The sequence below is a fragment of the Rhinoderma darwinii genome, chromosome 3 (genome assembly GCF_050947455.1).
Source record: "Rhinoderma darwinii isolate aRhiDar2 chromosome 3, aRhiDar2.hap1, whole genome shotgun sequence".
Classification (NCBI taxonomy): domain Eukaryota; kingdom Metazoa; phylum Chordata; class Amphibia; order Anura; family Rhinodermatidae; genus Rhinoderma; species Rhinoderma darwinii.
The window spans coordinates 320,998,879-321,020,638 of record NC_134689.1 but is presented as its reverse complement, the minus strand read 5'-3'; the positions used below and the strand labels follow the sequence as shown (position 1 = coordinate 321,020,638).

The 21,760-nt window shown below is 41.8% G+C and overlaps 1 protein-coding gene across 2 annotated transcripts in view; it reads right to left on the bottom strand.

Annotated features, from left to right (window-relative positions):
* Positions 1 to 258: 258 nt before the first annotated feature.
* ASB7 (ankyrin repeat and SOCS box containing 7) overlaps positions 259 to 21,760 on the bottom strand; it is a 63,509-nt gene continuing 42,007 nt past the window's right edge. For both annotated transcript variants that reach the window (XM_075858255.1, XM_075858254.1), the window contains exon 6: positions 259 to 2,364. In XM_075858255.1, coding sequence (XP_075714370.1) covers positions 2,225 to 2,364 — 140 coding nt within the window. In that variant the 3' untranslated portion in view covers positions 259 to 2,224. The remainder of the gene's footprint in view (positions 2,365 to 21,760) is intronic.

Below are 21,760 nucleotides of genomic sequence, written 5' to 3'. Positions count from 1 at the left end.
AGTAAGGTTAGGTTCACACCATGTTTTTACATCCCCTTCATAGGTACAGTACCTTTCAACAGGATGCAAAACGTGATGTGAACAGAGCCCAATACAGCAAAGAATAGCTGATCATTTTCAAGTCATTCTTGGGTTCTTCAACATTGACGCGATCTGCTTACCACTATAAACCAATAAAGCCCATTATAAATGAATCATTGACAACTTCGTACAACATTAATAGGGAAGAAAAAAACAAAAAACACACAAAATCCAAACTTTTTCAAAATGTGACTTTTATTAATTATGTATATAAATAAGACACCATAGCACCATACACATGAAAGAAAAAGTCACAGAGCGGGGCGGGGGGGTATGTTTAACTGCAAACATAATGCTGGCTAAAAAGGGTTAAACAAAAAATATATATTCATATTTATATATATATTTCACAGCATAGGAATAAAGGAACAAGTGTGAGACGTAACCAAGTTGCTTTGTTCTGCTGCATCATTCAGATAGAAAACATTATATAAAGAATGGTTTTCTTAATGGAAATAAAAGATCTCGTGAAAAGACAGTCCTGGATATTAGGAAACCGGAGGATTCTGCAGGGTCTAAACCTTTGGCTACATCAGAATATAGGAGGAGTTATTAGGACTGAAGTGTTATATTCTGCTTTTAACAACATTTCACTTTAAAACTAAACCAATCCTTGTCGAGCTGTATTGATTTGAACTCATTACAAGTCATCCTCTCCATTCATATACATCACTGCTTTCAAAATTCTGTTGGTTACCCTTGGAAACAGACAGTGGCTTATCTCCAGTGTGTTGTCACACGTGACCTACTGTAAGTTTACCTACAAGGCCTCATGCGCACAGCCATTATTATGGCTCCGTACAAATCCGACAAAAAAATAAATAAAAATGGTGCCATGTTCTATTGCATGCCATATTATTGAGCTGTTCTCCCCTAGAATAAGTGTTTCTAGGGGAGAACATTTCTGTGATGCGGTACATGACAGAGCATTGCCTGGCACCACAGGAGAGTCCGTGTGACGCCGTACAGTCTTTCACACGCAGCTCTACTCCCACAATGCATTGATCTCTGGTTACTACAATGTGTCAAGAAAGAAAACCCGGATGTAAAAACGCGTGACCAAATCCATTGCATTATCTTCTCAATCGGTCATTTCATTGATTTCAATGTAAAAAAATAAGATGCAAAAACATATATAATTTTTTATAAACGTAACCAACGACCCAGCATGCGGAGAAACACATGATGATGATGATGATGGCTGAATTGTATGACAAAATGGTGCCAAAAAGCATACCACTAAAACATTGGGATCCATCATCAGATCCGTTGCATACGTTTTTGGGTCGAAAACCAAGTTTTGCAATAGTCAAATAAATCAATGGATGTAAAAAAAGACAGACAAAATATGAAGTCAGCTGCTGCATTAATGGAGAAAGAAACCATATAGTAATTAAAACCAGTACAGGTTAATTGTAGTAACAACACTTTATATAGATAAACTGTAGGGTGTTGTAAAAATGTGCTCAAAAGTGAAGATTTCCTTTAAGCTACCCATATATATTAGATAATTGCCTGCCGAATAGATTTTACCCAGCAGTTATCACATCTGATCCCACCTATAACCTGAATGTTATATCTATGGAGGAGAGAGAGAGGTGAAAAGTAGCATGTGGGGGCCTGTACCCATCGTTACCACACAAGACGGGCAGCGAACCAGCAACAGTCCACTAGGAGCTAGTGCCATCATTATAGCCTCAGTGATGCGATTAGTTTCTAGTGCAATGACAACCCAAACCCCAATTCAGCTAAAAGAAAATTGCTCCATTTAGATGTATGTGAATAGTAGGTTCATTCTGAAATTAGGGGGACCCAATGTACCCAGATAGTGATCAAAATTTGCTCTGTGTCAAGTAAGAAAGGGAAGAAATAAATTAAAGAGGAGTTTATAAAAAGTGTATAAAGGAATCATTCAGGTGAAACAGAGAATGGACCGCAAAACCTGGACCCCAAAATGTTAAGACTTTTTCGGGTCAATTTTTATTTAGGGAAATGATAAAACAAGTGTGTATACCTGCCTTCTGACTCCGTCCCACATCAGAAATTGCATAGGATATACTTGTGCAAGAAAAAAGCCTAACCCACATTTGGAATATTGACACTCAGCATTCCTCAGCAAGTCTCTTCTACTGTGTGTCCAGACTTAGATATCATCAAATTTGTGTTTTAGGTAGTCCTTCATGACCCTGGCAATGGGGAGCTCATCCAGTAGCTTGAGGTTCTGCAGTCCAATACAGTAGCGAATTTTAATCCGGCATAAATCTTGCAGATATCGGGGTTGCCCTGCAAATGGGGGAAAGTAGCAGTGTGTTAGAAAGTCACTAATAATAATAATAATAATATCAAAAACTGTTGTAAAGTTGAGTGCATGCAGTGTTTAAAGTCTATGCACACTTTTGCAAGCTTTTATTTTTTTTATTAAATCAATGTTTGAGGAGATTAAAATCACCAAAAATATTGATTTAAGTAAAAAAAAAATTGCATACATAGCCTTTAACATGATGGTCAAAAGCATTTATTTTCCCTGGAAACCGAAAGCAAAAACCATCACCAAGTCATTGGTGAAAAAAAAACACGATGTGGAAGATTTATCGTCCTTGTGCCTCGGTTCCGGTGTTTCGAGCCTATTTTCCTGGCACATATATTGTTTGCCAAATTTATTAATGCGTGCGCCAGAAAGAACCTTTATTTGCGTCAAGCCACATTGGGTCGGATACTTTGAATATAGCCGTGGATTTGTCCTGAAATGTGCTGGTCTAAAGTATAGTATATCCCCCGATAGGTAGTGTAAAGAAGGGAAAGGAGTCTAACCTGCGCCAAACCTATAAAAACAGCGTGCGCATTACTGAAACACTGAAGACTGCTCCCGATTTTCAGCCATTTTTAAGCAACTTGCGTTTTTTTGCAGCATTTTTTGGAGCGGTTTTTCGATTGCGTCAATGAAAAACTGCTGCAAAAACGTATAAAGACGAGACATGCACTTCTTTTTACGGGGTGTCGTCTTATGAAAAATGAGGCGTAAAATAACACCCCGTCGGAACCGAACACTGTATTTCCCATTGAAATCAATGGGCAGATGTTTGTAGGCGTTCTGCTACCCGATCTTTTTTTTACGTCCCGAAAAACGGCTGAAAATAGCCCGTGTGAACATACCCTTACACCTCTAGCTTTAGGCTATCTAAGTCATTATTAATAACCAAAACCTCCTGGCAAAGAGCCATGTTCTTCACTTACCTCCAGCATCAGTCTGCAGTGGTAAAATACTCAGCAGGTGAATTATGCCCTTTAGCTGAGATATGAGAGATCTCACCCAAAATGGATTCTTGTCTTGTAATATCAGACAAAGGAAAACAACAAATGCTATTGACACCCATACGATAAATTGTTTTTAAAAAAAAATCTACACTCCTTCAACTGGTTGCAAAGCCCTCAACAGCAGTAATTCCCAACAGCAGTCCTGATCCAAACCCAAAAAAAAAAAAAGGAAGGCTAACCTTTTGCAGACTAAACTTTTAACTAAGGTTCTGGGGCTTCAAAGAACCACTGAAACCCATAATCATCGTTGAATGGAGAAAACTTGGAATAGATATAAATCTCCTCATGGGTGGCTGGCCTGCCAATATAACGGACACGATGCAGCAACGTCCTTAGAACTGCAGGTCTCTCCGGCCTCAGCTAAGATCAGCGTTCAGGACTCCATAATAAAGACTGGGCAAAGTAGAATTCATGGGAGAGTAGCAAGAAAGAAACCGCTACAGCCCAAGAGTAACAGCAGTGCTGGTCTGATGTTTGCAAGAAAATACTTGGATCCTCAAGCAGATAAGTCAAGAGCAGGACTCTGGACAACACAGGTCCCCTTTTGTCTGATGTAGAGCAAATGCAGCATACAACAGTAAGGCTGTGTTCACATCTGCGTTGGAGGCTCCGTTTAGAGTGTGTTGAAAATGCTACCATATTTGACGAGAAAAAAAGAAAGCTGCATGCAGCCCTATTTTTGCGGTCAAGACAACAGACTTATTTTGCAGAACCCAAAAGACCCCATTTTAAGTCCATAGGGTCTGTCAGGCGCCTGGTATTTGTACAAGGCAGATATCATATTATAATTATTTAGTTGCAATTATGGATGATAAAGATGGTAAGTTACGAATGAAGATTTTTTTTTCACGTGGGATAAAAAGTAGGGGGGCTTCTCTGTCCCCTGATCACCCCCTTCCCAGCAACGATATGGCAGGGTGCCAAGCTGTTGCCATAGCAGCCTAAGGCCTAGTGAAGGTCTCCAGGTCTGCCTCCTGTGTTTTTAATTATTGAGTCATATGCAATATTATTAAGCCATATACTAGTCCTTCTCAATTAATTAGATCAAAAAGTTAATTTCAGTAATTCAATTCAAAAATTGAAACTCATTCTATAGATTAATTACACACAGAGTGATCTATTTCCAGCATTTTTTTCTTTTAATGTTGATGATTATGGTAACAGTAAATGAAAACCCAAAATTTAGTGTCTCAGAAAACTAGAATATTATATAAGTCCAATTTCAAAAATTATTTTTAATACAGAAATGTAGGCCTACTGAAATGCACAGTATATGCCCTCAATACTTGGTCAGGGCTCCTTTTGCATGAATTACGGCATCAATGCGACGTGGCATGGAGGCGATCAGCCTGGGGCACTGCTGAGGTGTTATCAATGCGGCGTGGCATGGAGGCGATCAGCCTGGGGCACTGCCGACGTGCTATGGAAGACCTGGTTGCTTTGATAGCGGCCTTCAGCTCGTCTGCATTGTTGGGTCTGGTGTCTCATCTTCCTCTTGACAATACCCCATATAGATTCTCTATGGGGTTTAGGTCAGGCGAGTTTGCTGGCCAATCAAGCACAGTGATACTGTGGTTATTACACCAGGTATTGGCACTTTTGGCAGTGTGGGCAGGTGCCAAGTCCTGCTGGAAAAAGAAATCAGCATCTCCATAAAGCTTGTCAGCAGAGGGAAGCATGAAATGCTCTATAATTTCCTGCTAGACGCTGCGCTGACTCTGGACTTAATATAACACAGTGGACCAACACAAGCAGATGACACAGCCCCCAAACCATCACTGACTGTGGAAAATTCACACTGGACCACAAGCAACTTGGATTGATGCCTCTCCACTCTTCCTCCAGACTCTGGGACCGAGATTTCCAAATGAAATGCAAAATTTACCTTCATCTGGAAACAGGACTTTGGACCACTGAGCAACAGTGTTGGTCCACTGTGTTATATCAAGTCCAGCGGCAACGCAGCGTCTACCAGGAAATTTTCGAGCACTTCATGCTTCCCTCTGCTGACAAGCTTTATGGAGATGCTGATTTCATTTTCCAGTAGGACTTGGCACCTGCCCACACTGCCAAAAGTACCAATACCTGGTGTAATAACTGCAGTATCACTGCGCTTGATTGGCCAGCAAACTCGCCTGACCTAAACCCTGTAGAGAATCTATGGGGTATTGTCAAGAGGAAGATGAGAGACACCAGACCCAACAATGCAGACGAGCTGAAGGCCACTATCAAAGCAATCTGGGCTTCCATAACAAGTCAGCAGTGCCACAGGCTGATCGCCTCCATGCCACGCCGCATTGATAACACCTCAGCAGTGGCACAGGCTGATCGCCTCCATGCCACGCCGCATTGATGCAGTAATTCATGCAAAAGGAGCCCCGAAAAGTATTGAGGGCATATACTGTACAGACTTTTCAGTAGGACAACATTTTTGTATCAAAAATAATTTTTGAAATTGGATTTATAATATAATATTCTAATTTTCTGAGACATTACATTTTGGGTTTTCACGAACGGTTACCATAATCCTCAACATTAAAAGAAAAAAATGCTGGAAATATATCACGGTGTGTAATTAATCTATATAATATAGGAGTTCCCCTTTTTGTATTCAATTACTGAAATAAATAAACTTTTTGATGATATTCTAATTCATTGAGAAGGACTAGTACTATATATATATATATATATATATATATATATATATATATATATATATATATATAAAAACACGTACTAATGAAGTTATGTTATTTAGCCCACACGGTGAACGGCGTATCAAAAATAAGTCACAATGCCAGAATTGCTGTTTGTTGGTCCCCTGTAGATCGTGCTCCCCTAGAGTCACCCCCTACAGATGGGGCCCCCTGTAGTCTACAGGCTGTAGGTAGGGCCCCGCATAGATTTAGTGCCCCAATGCTGCCCACAAAAAACAAAAACATGCTTACCGGTCCTCGTTCCTGCACCGTCCTCCAGGCTTCGTTCTGCTGAACGACGCAGCGACGTGATTACGTCATCGCGCCGACTGCATCATTGCTAAAGCGCCGAATGGCGAGAAGTCCTGTGCATTCGCGAAGACCTGCACCCTGTATCTGTCAGGTGCTGGCGCGTTCAGTGTCAGTGGGTACTGCGTGTCAATCACTTTCAAAGGTTTACATAGCCTTTAATCTATGCTGTGCTTAAAACAGAAGTAAATTGGTTCTGTTCAAATTATAACCGGCAGATTTACATAAAAGGAACCAGCAAAAGGGAATCTGGTTCACAATGAGCAAAGTCAGCAGTAAACGCCCTTTTATATGGACCAATGATCGCGCAAACGCTCATTCATCGCTGATCTGCTCGTTTAAAGGGCCAATAAAAAAAGGTCGCTAGTCGGTAGCACATCTCCTTGTGTAAACCGGGAGATTTGCTGCCAACATGATGGAAACGTAGGGGGATGAACGATCAGAGTAATGAGCGCTCGTCCCCATAAATAACCGTTCATTGATTCTTCTGAAAGGAGCAAATTAGCGCGGATAGACCAGCTGTCCCTTCGATCGTCGCTTGTTTTCACGGCACATATCAGGCCGTGCAAAAAGACCTTAAAAAAGTCCCATGTAGTTTGCTGACGGTTTCTAGGTTGCAAATTGGATTTTGTTTTCTCAACAGACATAAATCAAAAAAAGTAATAACAGCAAAACAGTAGCAGAGATATTGCAAAGACAAGGTGGATAAACTAATGTATACTTTAATATACAATTCAAGAACACTCAAAGAACATCAAAAGACGACCAAAAACTTGGCGACATCAGCAAATATCTAGATGCATTGGCTACCTGGCTCCTACACACACACCTCTCTGCGTGACAGATTTACGCGCGTAAACCTGGTCCGTGTGTGTTGTGTTATTGCATCTGTGCTTTGTGAGTGGCATGTGTTTTTCACGCACTCGCAAAGCACATTTTTTTTTCCAATGGAATTGATGAGCAAATCACACAGACGTGCATCCGTGTGCTGTGCGTGATTTTTACGCACCGGTTGACTTTAATGGACGTGTAGGAGCGTGAAAAACACAATATAGGACATGCAATGAGTTTCATGCAACAAAACTCACGCTTGTGTAAATGGCCCCATTGAAATCAATGGGTCAGTTTGCGTGGTTTTGACACAAACGAGATTTACGCTGGTCTGAATGAGCCCGAACTCAGAGAGCATTTCCTAGACTGGACACAATTGTATCCACTTCTTGGCTCAGAGCAGGTTTAGGTATGTACTGGGTTTGCAGCCTCGGATTCTCATTCACTGACAGCAATCAGACACCGTGAAATGGTGAGGAAGTGAAACGCAAAGTGCATTAGGAAGTTGTAGAACTTTTCATCTATACAGGATGAAGAATTATTTACACCACATAATAAGTATAACATTATTCTCAATTTCCGCTGTAGAAGATTTTACTGTGGAGTTGGTATAATTCATCATCTAGAAGACCCTAGGGTTCCTAATATTATTACCAGACGGTTGTGCAATCTCGCTCTGATCAGACCGTATGACTCACATGCAAACTTAGTGAACACTTGAGTATTTTCCAGGAACAAATCTCTTCTTCCAGACTTATGCCTTTGTTATTGCATCCAGTAACTTCCAAAATCCACAGTCCCGAGTAGTGTGAGCCCCTTATAGTGTCAGGAGCACTTAGTCATTCCTGGTTAAAGAGGAAAGCCAGTAACAGGAGAAAAGGTCACTGGTAACTCCCAGTACTGAGGAATCTTTGTCTGATTCACACAAGGAAATAGACATTGGAAGTGCATATATACAGTTCCTAGGAAATGACAGAATGAGGCGTACAGGAGTAACAATTTATATTCTGCATTAAATGGATTACAAAATCGCTTGGTGTTCCCTAGAATTGATAGTTCTGTAAATAGTTCCTGACCGGACACCACAAACAATCGAAGAGTAGTCTGCTAATATTGTCCAAGCTTACATAGTGGGCTAAAAGAGTGTTGACGCACACCGGAAGGCCACAGGGGTTTAGTGCAAGTAAGGCTTCTTTCACACTACCGTTAGTATACATTTACCTCTCTTCCGTCAGAGGAAGAGTCCGTTCACACGTTGCGTAAATATTGCGGATTTTCCACAACGGAATTAGTTGCGGAAAATCCGCAGCAAATACAGTAGCCGCAAAGTGGATGAGAGAAAACAAATTTCATCCACACGCTGCGTAAATAAAGAGCGAAAAAAACGCTCAGAAATTGACCTGCGGTGTGGAATTTTATTCCGCAGCATGTCAATTGTATTTGCGTAAACGCTGCTTATTAGTTGCAGCTTTATTTCATTTAATTCAAATGGGAAGTATAAGCCGCAACAAATAGATTTAGAATTTTTTTTTTTGCGGCGGGTTCGCAGCGATTCCGCTGCAAAAAACGTAACTCAGAAGAAAAAAATCTCATACTTACCCAGAAGTCTGTGTTCCTCTCTCCAGCGCAGCCTCCTGGGCTGATGTTTCATCCCATGTGACCGCTGCAGCCAATCACAGGCTATAGCGGCGGTCACATGGGATGAAACTTCATCCCAAGATGCCGGCCTGGATGCCGCTGCAGCCAATCACAGGCTGCAGCGGTCTCCTGGGATGAACTGTCATCCCAGGAGTCCGGTCTGCTAGCAGCCCGGCTAAGTGCTGCAGTTTTTCACAGCGGACATTCCAGGCTAAAAACTGCACCACAGGCGTGCTTTTACGCAGCATATCCGCCCCATGTGAACTCAGCCGAAGAGAGGATCGAGAGATTAAACAGAAAGCAACAGTTCCGTTAGAATTACCATTGATTGCAATGGTAATTCTTCGGTTTCAGTTACTTTCCGTTTGTCTCCGTTTGCTAGGCTGCTGTTTTTTTTTCACGGAAACAAAAAGTTCTGCAGACTGCACCGTTGCTTCCGTCCAAAAAAATGGAAACCTCGCAAACGGAAAGCAACTGAAACAAAAGAATTACCACTGAAATCAAAGATGGTAGAGAGGTAAACATATATTAACGGTAGTGTGAACTTAGCGAGCCTAGGAGATACCCATTAGTTTTCATGGGTGCACTCGAATTCTGTGATGTCACTGCAGCTGCACAACTTTGTATTTACTTAGGTGAACTTGCCTTGTCTGACTTAAGGCCTAGTTCACACAGTTTTTTTGTAGGCAGAAAAATCTTCCTCAAAACTCTTTCAGGAATTCATAGGTAGATATTAAAGTGGCAGCATTTAGTCCGATTTTTGGCATGGATTCCAATTCTATCTCTGCGTCAGTCAGCACCAAAAAACTTTGTGAAGTGACGATTAGAGATGAAATGCGGTTTCCATTCAGTTATGGCAAGAAAACAAAAAAGAAAAAAAATTTTTTAGCCCAACAATTTCTCAGCAGCAGTTTTTGTAAATGATTGTGTTTTCAGGCTCAACAAAATCTTGTACGGTTCCAAAGACATGACATGAATAAAGTATGCATAATAGTCAACCAATGCTTTTAGTGAATTACTGCGGTCTGCCCCCGCCAAAGAAGCACCATGCTAACAAGATTCAGAAGGGAGTAGAATCCCATCCCTCTGTGTACGGGACGAACACCATGCAAAGCGGCAACTAGCTAACTTTTGGGTAGATTGGCATAACTTTCCATCACAACTCAACCATGAACATTACAAGAATTTATTACTTGTTTTCAGCAACAAGTATGAGGTCAGTTCTCAGAAATATGCAGACTGATCAGCAGAATAGGATCTTGTACAACATAGCAGGTGCCACTGGAACACTTCCCATGGATGACCATTCCTTGGCTGGCACCAAACCTTTCAGGAAAGCTGTGTGGCTGGGATTTCCTGCGGAGGCACAGAGCCTCCATGAAAATGAACACGTAAAACACCTTCCACTTTGAGAGCCCCCCCGTGCCCATGAATGGGGCAACCCCATTAACTAGCAGGCAGAATACTGCTGGACATCTGGCAGTGTTTGTGAACCATGTGGGTTCGCTCAATCCTGATCACATGGTTGCATTCCGTCTGTACACAGATGTGGGATCTCTGTTCACGTTACTCTATTGTCATGGAGTATGTAATGTAATCTGTGACAGATTAACTCCAGGACCCGCATTCATGTATCTATATACTGGAGAACATGACATCTGGGCTGGATGAGCGACTATAGTATACAGCAGCTATGCTTCTATACCAGGGTTCCTCAAGATCATTTCTCTGTAAGGTCCATGGCACAGCCAAGCTTAAAATGAAGTTTCCCCTCCAATGACCTTATACTTAACAGAAAACGGCATCAATTCCTTAATAAAGGTCTATGATCAGAATCCATTCCTTCACAAGGCAAGCGAGATAAGCAGCGCTCAGGTCATGTCTTGGGGAGAAGTCAACTGCCCCACCATTGTATTTTGCTTATGACGTAACAGTCGCCAGGTGGTCATATAAATGGAGGATAAATAAACTAAAGCTGGTTATAGAGGTTGTTTATTAGCAGATTTTATCCGGATGCACCGAGAATTCAACTGTCCCTCAACATCTCTTATCAGGGGAAACAAAGCAAAGCATACCGGCTGAATTTTGACCTATGAGATAAGTAGCTAATAGGCACCTCTGGTGCTGCTTATCTCGCTCCCCCACTCAAATCAAAGACGTGTCACAGAGACAGGATTCCAGATGGCGACTAATATGGTTGCAAATGCGACCGAAAAATATATAATTTGGCTCCTGTATTTTTAGACTTAGGAGCCAAAAGGCACCCAAACGGTTTTTTTTTTAAGCCTGGAGCCCTGGGAATTAATCAACGAATCCCGTTTAGAGCACTCAGTGCTGGGATATGGGGGGGGGGGGATGTGAATAGTGGCAGATAGTCGCTGCAGTCTTTAATTTTAATCAGAAACATGTTATAGCAAGTAGAAGGCTACATGAACACGTTGCATAATTTGATGCAGAAAATCTGTACAAAACCGCTGATAAACGCAGGTATTTCCGCAGGTAAAATCCACACTAAGGGTATGATCACACAATCTATTTTCAGCCGTTTTTCGGGCCGTAAACGCTCCGAAAAATAGCTAAAAATGCCGAGGCTGAATGCCTCCAAACATCTGCCCATTGATTTCAATGGGAAAAGCTGCATTCTGTTCCCACGGGACGTTTTTTGCGCGGCAGTATTTAAAAATGGCCGTGTAAAAAAACACCTCGTAAAAAGAAGTGCATGTCACTTCTTGAGCCGCTTTTCATTGACTCAATAGAAAAACAGCTCCAAAAAACGCCACAAAAAAACGCAAGTTGCTTAAAAAACGGCTGAAAATCAGAGGCCGGTTTCCCTTGAAAGCTACTCCGTATTTTCAGCTGATTTTTGTTAAGCATGTGAACATAGCCTTAGGCTGAGTTCACATGTGGCAGATACACTGTGTAATAGCACGCAGCGCATCCGCCCTGTGCACCGCAGGGAATTCCGGGCAATAAAGCACATTATACTGTGGTGCAGTTTTTCGCCCTGAAAATCCAGTGAAAAACTGCAGCACTTAGCCGCCAAGCTAGCAGACCGGCCTCCTGGGAGGACGTCTCATCCCAGGAAACCGCTGCAGCCTGTGATTGGCTGCAGCGGCGGTCACACGGGATGAAGAGTCATCCCAGGAGGATGAAACACAGACTCCTAGGTAAGTTTAAATATATATTTTTTTCTAAATTCATTTTTTTGCGGTTGGATCGCTGCGAATCCGCCACAAAAAACCGGAACGGCTATTTCATGCGGGATTTACATCCCCATTGAATTCAATGGGGAAATCCCGCAACATATAAGCAGCGTTTATGTAAAGACAATTGACATGCTGGTGAATGAATTTCCGCACCACAGGTCACTTTGAGCGGTATTTCCACGGAGTGCGGATGAGATTTGTTCAATCTCATCCACTTTGCTGCCACTGCATTTGCTGTGGATTTTCCGCAACGAGTTCCGTTCTGGAAAACCTGCAGTATTTACTTAGTGTGTGAACTGGCCCTTGGTGCGTTTTTGTTTATGCATTTAGGTGCGGTTTTTACATTTTGATGCGGCAATAGATGTGATTTTATAGTGCAGATTTTGGTGCGTTTCTTTTCTAAACTTGTCAGATACAATTCTGAGGCGGAAATGCAAGCTGCGGAATTTGAGATGTGCACCGCAGGTCAATTTCCACGTGGAAACATTCTGAAATGTGTAGATGAGATTACTTGAAATCTCATTTACTTTGCTGGTACAGTATTATGTGCAGATTTTCCACAGGCAAATCTGCACATAATACGCACTGCGGGCAGTGGGCCTAAACCTTCGCTTTTAGACTCATGGTGTAGATTGAACAGTGTAAATTAACAAATGTGTGATCGGTGGGGGTCAGACTCCCCTGGGACCTACACCGATCAATTGATCTCTAGTAGTTCTCTGAAACGCTGCTGCTCCTTCATGGTTTAATCAGACATAGTGGCTCGACTGTACGTGAGGCTGTGCCAAGTAATGCAGCTCTGCGCCATTTACTTCAAAATGAGCTTAACTGCAGTACCAGGTACAGTCACATGTACGCACAAGCCCACTAAGGATAGACTGTCAGGTTTTTTTCCTATAAATTCAAAAAAATTTCACTACGGACTGCTAATCTTTCCGCGTTCTCAGCAAGTGCACCATCATTTACTGTATAGTGTAACTTTTTTTTATTAATTTTTTTTACATGGAAATGCAGACCTGCAAAGGAAACGTTAAATGCTGCATTTTACCTTTACTCTTCCTATCTTAAAACATTTGGGTTTAACAGAAAGCAGCATGTCCTGCCAAAAGTTAATTGAGCACAATACTCATTCTTTGAATGAACATCTGAGGCCTCCACCCCTGGTTGCCATATCCAAGATCGCCTCATATCAAAGAGGAGTGCTTAGAAAGGAATGCACACATTGATGATTTAATAGCGCTGGCGGTAATGGTGTCCTGTCCAGCTTGCGGGCTGCATATGACAATTACACAGGTGGAAAACGGGCAAAAAAAACAGATTATCTTGAAAGAATTTCTAGTTTAGGGGATAAACTGGTTAGTCAAGAAATAATAAAAACCTTATTCCTATTGTTCATTGTTCTATGAATGCAGCTAGCAATGTAAGCAGTGAATGGTTTCATTCTGGTTGCCATGGCTACGTCCGCCATGGCTAAACATACATACCATTGGAGAAGTTAAGCAAATACTATAATTTTTTCCCCCTCAAAATTACAAGTAAAAAAAACATTTACAGCATAGATAAATACACATGTACGGATGTAGATATGACGAACACTGAAAAAAAATCTAATAAAATCAATTGTTTTCTGGGAAAATGTATCCATGTCCATCTAATTTATCATCCCCTGAGGAAGGGGTGTCGCGAAGCATGCGCTGAGGCACGGCATGGTGCAATTAGAAAGATCTAGGATTATGTACTTCATTGATCATTTGTGGTACTATTTACATTCAGTAGTACTATGCTGTATTTAATGGAAGGTAGATAGGTCATCTTTACGGGCCCTAGCTTTTTGAGCTTTGTTAGATTAACCCATTAGTGACCAGCCCATAGTCTTTTTTACGTCGTGGCATCGGAATAAGTTACCAGAGCAGGGAGCTGTCAAATCTCCCTGCTCTCAGCTGCCAGAGGAAGCTGAGGGCTGGGGGCGTCCCTGCTCTGGCGGGTGAAATTAATATTCGTATCGATCTTACATGTTTAACCCCTCAGATGCGGTGCTCAATAGCGAGTACCGTATCTGAGTGGTTTTGGAGAGAGGGAGGGAGCTCCCTCTCATCCCACCAACACCCGGTGATACGATCGCCGAGTGTCTGTGACTCCAACGGCAGCCGGGGGCCTAATAAAGGCCCCCAGGTCTGCCTGAAGCGAATGGCTGCTAGATCATGCCGGAGGCATGACCTAGCAGATGCCTGTCCGTTTTAAACGGACAGGCAGTAATACACTGCAAAACAGAAGTATTGCAGTGTATTATAATAGCGATCGGAGGATCGCATAGTGAAGTCCCCTAGTAAAAAAAAAAAAGCAAAAAAAAAAGTTTAATAAAGTTAATAAAAAAAAAAAATCTGTGAAAAAAAAAAATGAAAAACCCACTTTTCCCCCCTTACAAACTGCTTTACTATTAAAAAACCAAAATAAAGTTAAAAAGTTACACATATTTGGTATCGCCGCGTCCGTAACGACCCAGACTATAAAGCTATTACATTACTTAACCCGCACGGTGAACGCTGTAAAAAATGTAATAAAAAAACTACGGAAAAATTGCTGTTTTCTGTGAATCCTGACTTTAAAAAAATGTGATTAAAAAGTGATCAAAAAGTCGCATCTACTCCAAAATGGTACCAATAAAAACTACAAGTCTTCCTGCAAAAAAAAAGCCCTCATACAACTGCATCGTCGAAAAAATAAAAACGTTACGGCTCTTCAAATATGGAGACACAAACAAATAATTTTGAAAAAAAAAGTGTTTTTACTGTGTAAAAGTAGTAAAACATACAAAAACGATACAAATTTGGTATCGTTGCAATCGTAACAACCCGCTGAATAAAGTTAGTGTTATTTATACCACACGGTTAACGGCGTCGATTTAGGACGCAAATAAGTGTGGCGAAATTTCAGATTTGTTTCTATCCCCCCCCCCCCCCAAAAAAGTTAATCAATAAATAATACGTACCTCAAAATGGTGCTACTAAAAAATACAACTTGTCCCGCAAAAAACAAGACCTTATACAGCTATGTCGACGCAAAAAAAAAAAAAAAGTTATAGCTCTTGGAATGCGACAATGGAAAAACGTAAAAAAATAGCCTGGTCATTAAGGGGTTAATCACATTTATCGTTAGCTCTAAGGCCTAGGTTTTGGCAATGTTTTTGACGTGGTAACCAAGGGATTTTAAGGCAGATTTTTCTGCCGGCAAAAACCTGTGAACAGGGCCTAATTCTCTTCCTTCCCTTTTACACATGCCATTTGTTTGGAGTGAGGCTTTATTAACATCATGTGGTTTGTTAATTTTAATGGTATAAATAAACGGTGTGTTTTTTTTATCTTTACTTGGGTAGTCATCCTTTGGTTGAACTTGATGGACATGTGTCTTTTTTTGACCGTAGTAACTCTTGCTTTCTTTGTTTGTGGTTAAATTATGGAGTTTCTACCAACGTGACAAGGGGGGACATTTGGATGAGTGTTTGCGGTGTCCAGCCCCACTACTTATTCATGGCAGCAGTAGGTGTGTATATATATATATATATATATATATATATATACACACATACACACACAGTGAAGGAAATAAGTATTTGATCCCTTGCTGATTTTGTAAGTTTGCCCACTGTCAAAGACATGAACAGTCTAGAATTTTTAGGCTAGGTTAATTTTACCAGTGAGAGATCGATTATATTTTTAAAAAAAACAGGAAATCAGTCAAAATTATATATATTTATTTGCATTTTGCACAGAGAAATAAGTATTTGATCCCTTTGGCAAACAAGACTTAATAATTGGTGGCAAAACCCTTGTTGGCAAGCACAGCAGTCAGCCGTTTTTTGTAGTTGATGATGAGGTTTGCACACATGTTAGATGGAATTTTGGCCCACTCCTCTTTGCAGATCATCTGTAAATCATTAAGATTTCGAGGCTGTCGCTTGGCAACTCGGATCTTCAGCTCCCTCCATAAGTTTTTGATGGGATTAAGGTCTGGAGACTGGCTAGGCCACTCCATGACCTTAATGTGCTTCTTTTTGAGCCACTCCTTTGTTGCCTTGGCTGTATGTTTCCGGTCATTGTCGTGCTGGAAGACCCAGCCACGAGCCATTTTTAATGTCCTGGTGGAGGGAAGGAGGTTGTCACTCAGGATTTGACGGTACATGGCTCCATCCATTCTCCCATTGATGCGGTGAAGTAGTCCTGTGCCCTTAGCAGAGAAACACCCCCAAACCATAATGTTTCCACCTCCATGCTTGACAGTGGAGACGGTGTTCTTTGGGTCATAGGCAGCATTTCTCTTCCTCCAAACACGGTGAGTTGAGTTAATGCCAAAGAGCTAAATTTTAGTCTCATCTGACCACAGCACCTTCTCCCAATCACAATGTGATTCTGATTTTTTTTTATAAATATAATCTCTCTCTCACTGGTAAAATTAACCTAGCCTAAAAATTCTAGACTGTTCATGTCTTTGACAGTGGGCAAACTTACAAAATCAGCAAGGGATCAAATACTTATTAGAGATGTGTCAACTATGAGGAGAAATTAATAGCTTTACAAAAAAGTTTTTAATATTCAGGATAAATGTCCAAGGTTTTGCATAAAACGTTGGTGAATCTAGATCGGGTGAACGACAAAGTTCATACATGAATGGACTCACCAGCAAAACTAAGAACCCAGCGTGTCCCCGGCCACCTCGACGCGCATTTCGCTGTAATCCTTAAGAGACTGTTTACTATGCAGTATTATAGCAGCAGTGTGCATTATGGGGCGGATTTACTAAATCAAATGCAAAATTCAGGGCATATGACATGCGCCAGATTTAATGTGTGTTTCAGACACTTTTTGCGCCTCAGAGAATTAACCGATCTATAAAAGGGTGTGTAGTAAAATGCACTAAATTGCATATGCCACAAAATAATGGAGTAAATGACACTAGCCAAGATGTGTCGTGTCTAACACGTCTATTAGGATGAGCCAAATCTATCATGCAGCGTGCAACACGGAGATAAAATAGGCACGTCTTCTGCCTGCCGGGTCTAGTTTTAAAGAGAACCTTTCAATACCCCATACACGTACAGATGAGTGCACCATCTTATAGGTGCTGCTGCACAGACCTTGGGACACTTTGAATTAGCCCTGTAGTAAGCCGTTCTGGAGACACCGCTGCTGTTATTATTGGCACCCGATATGTAAATCAGAGGAGAGTTTCTGTACATGGAAAGGCAGGGGGGCATGATAGTCAGTGCTCTGGCGCTGTCCAATCAGCTTCAGAGCAGCTTCTACTGTGTGATTTCTCTGCTGCGTGTGTGTACGCGCTCTTCACCTGACCGTACAGGGGGCTACTTTACATATCGGGTGCCAATAATAAGACCACCGATATCTCCGGAACGGCAGAGGCTACACATCCAATTCAAAGTGCCCCAAGGTCTGTGCAGCAGCACCTATAAGATGGTGCACTCAGCTGCACAGGTCTGGGGTAGTGAAAGGTTCTCTTTAAGCGCTCTAAATTTCAGAATAATAATAAATCTGCCTAGTTGGGTACATAAGTTTCTGGCCATGTAATTTATAGTATCTATGTCGTGGGCTGTACGTACACACTTCTGGACTGTCTCTGTATAATAGTAATATTGCGGCAGTCTGTAAATATAATGTATAGACCATATTACTATACAGTGTATACATAAACATTCACTAGTGGGTATACGCTATTTACAGACCTTGGGGGGAATTTAACAACTTTTCTATGTCAGTTTTCTGACCTAGAACAGTCAAACCTCTCAGAAGTCGTGATTTTTGGGTATTTTCGAAACACAAAAAGGACCAAAACCGGGCAGGACTTAATAGAAGGGTGGGGCAGCTCGACGCTTTTTTATTTTTTTTTATTTATTTTTTAACAACTTCATTTATAGCAGAAATCTACCCAAGCTCCGGCTTGGCGTAGAATTCATTCAGTGGTGCACGGGCAGCTGAAGACGCGCGCCTCTTAATAAATTTGTTGCATCTTTCTCTAGCTTGTTTCGTATCAAGACTGGCGTAGTTAATTAATAAATTAGCCTCTATGTCATTGATACTATAAGCTACCAGAGGAGTACTTGAAGCATTGCTCCAGGAGAATATGGCGCTGTAAATAAGCACCATACAGCTATACATAAGTAACATTATAATATAATGTCTATTTACCTCTGGCTTCGTTACTTGGTTCTGAATTTCGGTCACGTAACCGCACCCAGGGTAAATTTCCTGTGACGTTCCGTGTCTGCTTAGCCAGCATTTCCGGCTGAAGACACGGCGCGTCATCAAATACATTTACAGGCAGTGGGCCGGGCGGATGTTTTACGAGATTTTCGGAGCTCCGCCTCCTCTGGTCCTGCCGCCTGTAAACATAGTTGTCGACGCGCCGTGCTTCTGCTCAGCCGGAAGTGCAGGCTGGGCAAAGACACGGAACGTCATCATAGTACATGCCCCCTGCTCCTCCTGTCTAGACGTCCACACCTCCTCCTCCTTCACTCTTGGAGCTCCCGCACTGCCTGTAAGGGTAGTTGATGACACGCCGTGGGTCTGTTCAGCCAGAAGTGCTGGCTGATCAAAGACACAGAGCGTCGTCTCTCCCAGTACACGCCCCCTGCTCCTTCTACTTTCTGATCTAGGAGGAGGGGGCGGCATTGTTATTCCTCAATCTCCACACACCATGATGGTTACATAAAGACAGGGCTGATTGGGTTACATGACCCACCATCCAGGCATATTCAGGTCACGTTGACGCGATTAAGTCATCTGTGCGACTGCGCCACACCGCTAGGTTATTGTGGATGCGAGCAGCGCCAAGTACCAGTAAGAAGACAGTGACGGGACCGTTTAGCTCAATCGAGGGAACGTGTTAGGTGAGTTTTTTTTAAATTATTTTTGTTGGAGCAAAGGCACCAAACTGGGGGCACAAACGTGTGATCTAAAACTTTTACATGGGGGCATAAACTGGGGGCATGACTTTTATATGGGAGCACAAACAACGGACTAACTTCTATATGGGGGCTAGAGATAGATAGGAGATAGATGAAGTTTTCTGCCATTTTACTGCCACCGTTGAGTTCCCCCGCAAAGGGGCCTACTAAGTCTATGTTGCCCAAGGGCCCACATAAACCTGGAACCGGCCCTGCCCCCATCATCCCTGTATGTGAACCCCATCATCCCTGTCTATTACCCCATCATTCCTGTCTATAACTGCCATCATCCCGTTATGGGATGATGGGGGTTATACGCAGGGATGATGGGGGTTATACGCAGGGATGATATAACTCCATCATCGATGCAGATACCTTGTGATCTCTGTGTATTACCCCCAACATCCCTGTGTATAACCCCCATCCCCCTGTGTGATTATTAGTGTGTGTGACAGTGTACAGGGTGCCTAATTAGAGCAGGGAATGACCCGGTGAACATAGAGGGGGTGGCAGCATGCAAATAGCAGAGATGCTGTGGAGGAAGAGGGAGGGGGGGGGGATGTAAGCGGTCTACAAGACAGGAAACAGCCAGGACCAGAAGCAAGGGATGTAAACAAACAGAAAGAGCAGCAGTGAGATGGAGATCAAACAGAAACTGGTTAGAAAGTATGTAGGGGGTATTAGGGAAGGCAAACCAAGGCTGGGGGACACTTTTTAGGAAATATTTTTTTCCTGGCCAATCCCTTTAATTTAGTGAAGAATGGACGCTGTTTTTCCTCCATTAGAAGTCATTCGAAACTTAATCTGATTCATGTTCATGGATCCTAAAGAAACCTACATACCGTATTATAGGACTACAATCTTGTCATCCCTAAACTACAGATGCATCAATAGGAAAAATACCTTTATAAAAAAAAAATTATGGTGCCACACAAATGCCAGTAGTGCTATTTGTGCATTAACTAATTTTTCATATGGTCATGCTCACGATGCCTAACGGTAGTTTTGGCGCTTGGTAGTAAAACCCCAGATAACAGGTATTACTGCAGTGCTGATTGGCTGTAAAGTAGCGCCTCTCTACACTTCAGTACTTTATGTACTGTACTGCTCTCTACTTATGCAAAGATGAACTGCTCTGTTAAACACCAGATGCAGGTGGCTCCACTCTTATTGTACCCGCAGCGGTGTCCACATTCAATCTTCCAGTAGATCTGTGAGGACCAGTAGACAATTAGGCCTAAAAGCCATGTTCTCTTGTTGGCTTCAATGCAAAAGTAAGAAAATTGCACTGGGGCATCTGAAACGTATACAAAAAAAATAAAATTGCAGCAGTCCTCTAAATGTCACGTGCCTTCATTTTTCTTATTTGGTATTGATATTTGGGGGGCTTCAGACCAAATTACTAGTTTTAATGATCTGAAGTTACAATTTTTTAAGGCTACAATGGTTGTGCCGGAACAAATATTGTAACGTGAGGGAGCACAGTAATAGTATAGTTTGTGTCAGCAATTTTTTGGCTGTTCTCCTGGAAAGCCTCTAACCTTACATGTCTATAAATGTCCAATAATCAAGAATATTAAATAATTCCACCTAGATGAATGGATTAGTACTATATTTCTTAGTGATTTATATCGTCCTGAGATATGCTGTAGGACAGGGTTAAATCCTTGGTACTCCCGCTATAGAAAGCTGCTGAGTGTGTAGAAATACACTAATAATCGTATCTTTTTGTAGAGTAAATTACCTCAGGCTCCATATCCTATGCTATTCCCAACACTCTCTGATCTTATCCAAGATGTTCATCATCTTGAGGCTTCTTTAGAAGTCCCTTTTTTTCTTCTTGTTTTGCTCCTCTGTTCTTCAAAGAAATTTAATTCAGACGGTCAGCGCTCTATTCTCATTGGAGCGGTCAGTCTCTTTCGGGAAGATTTATATTCCACCATTAAAGAAACTTATGAAGATTTAATGCTAAAAAGGCCCGCTCCTTTGAACGGTCCTGGCATGCTGCAAGCTAAGTGACGTGCCTCATTTAATGGCTTGCACAACCAGAGAACCTCACAAGTATAAGCTCTTAATCCCTTTCCTCTTAGCAGTTCGACATGCACGTTTGGTCTCCTAGTAATACACAGATCTGTGGTTAGTGCCCTGCAAATCAAATGCAGCCCATAAGAACAGGTCTGAATACTGATCGCTGGTAGCTACGGAGAACACGTTCCCTGTGCCGGTCAGCGGACACGTAAAACAGAACGGACCATGTAAAGCAGATCATAGACATATAAGTACATCTATAGAAGATACGCTATCTTACACATTGCTGGAGAGATACAGGTGTCCTACAACTGCCTAATACAATAGATTAAATGGTAAACACAATATAATATGTGACATTTGTATATATAGATACGGTGAATACAAGGACATCTGGTGGACATATATATTCCTAAAAGGAAATGTACTTATTTCCCTGCACCAAGTAGACTTAAGAGAAGTGCCCCATATAAATGCATCATGGATGGGACTACATGGATTTTAAAAGTTTCTTTTAACAGTTTTATGACTTGTTCCTAGAACTGCTTCTCCGGTTTCCGTCACAGGTTTAAGGCTCTGTTCACACTGGCATTAAAGCTTTCTTACCATGACAACCCTTGTGCATATGACCCTCTCTATGTGCCAGAATGGACAGCAGCTCTGCTCTGGTACAACATGGTGCATCCATGTATTACACAGAC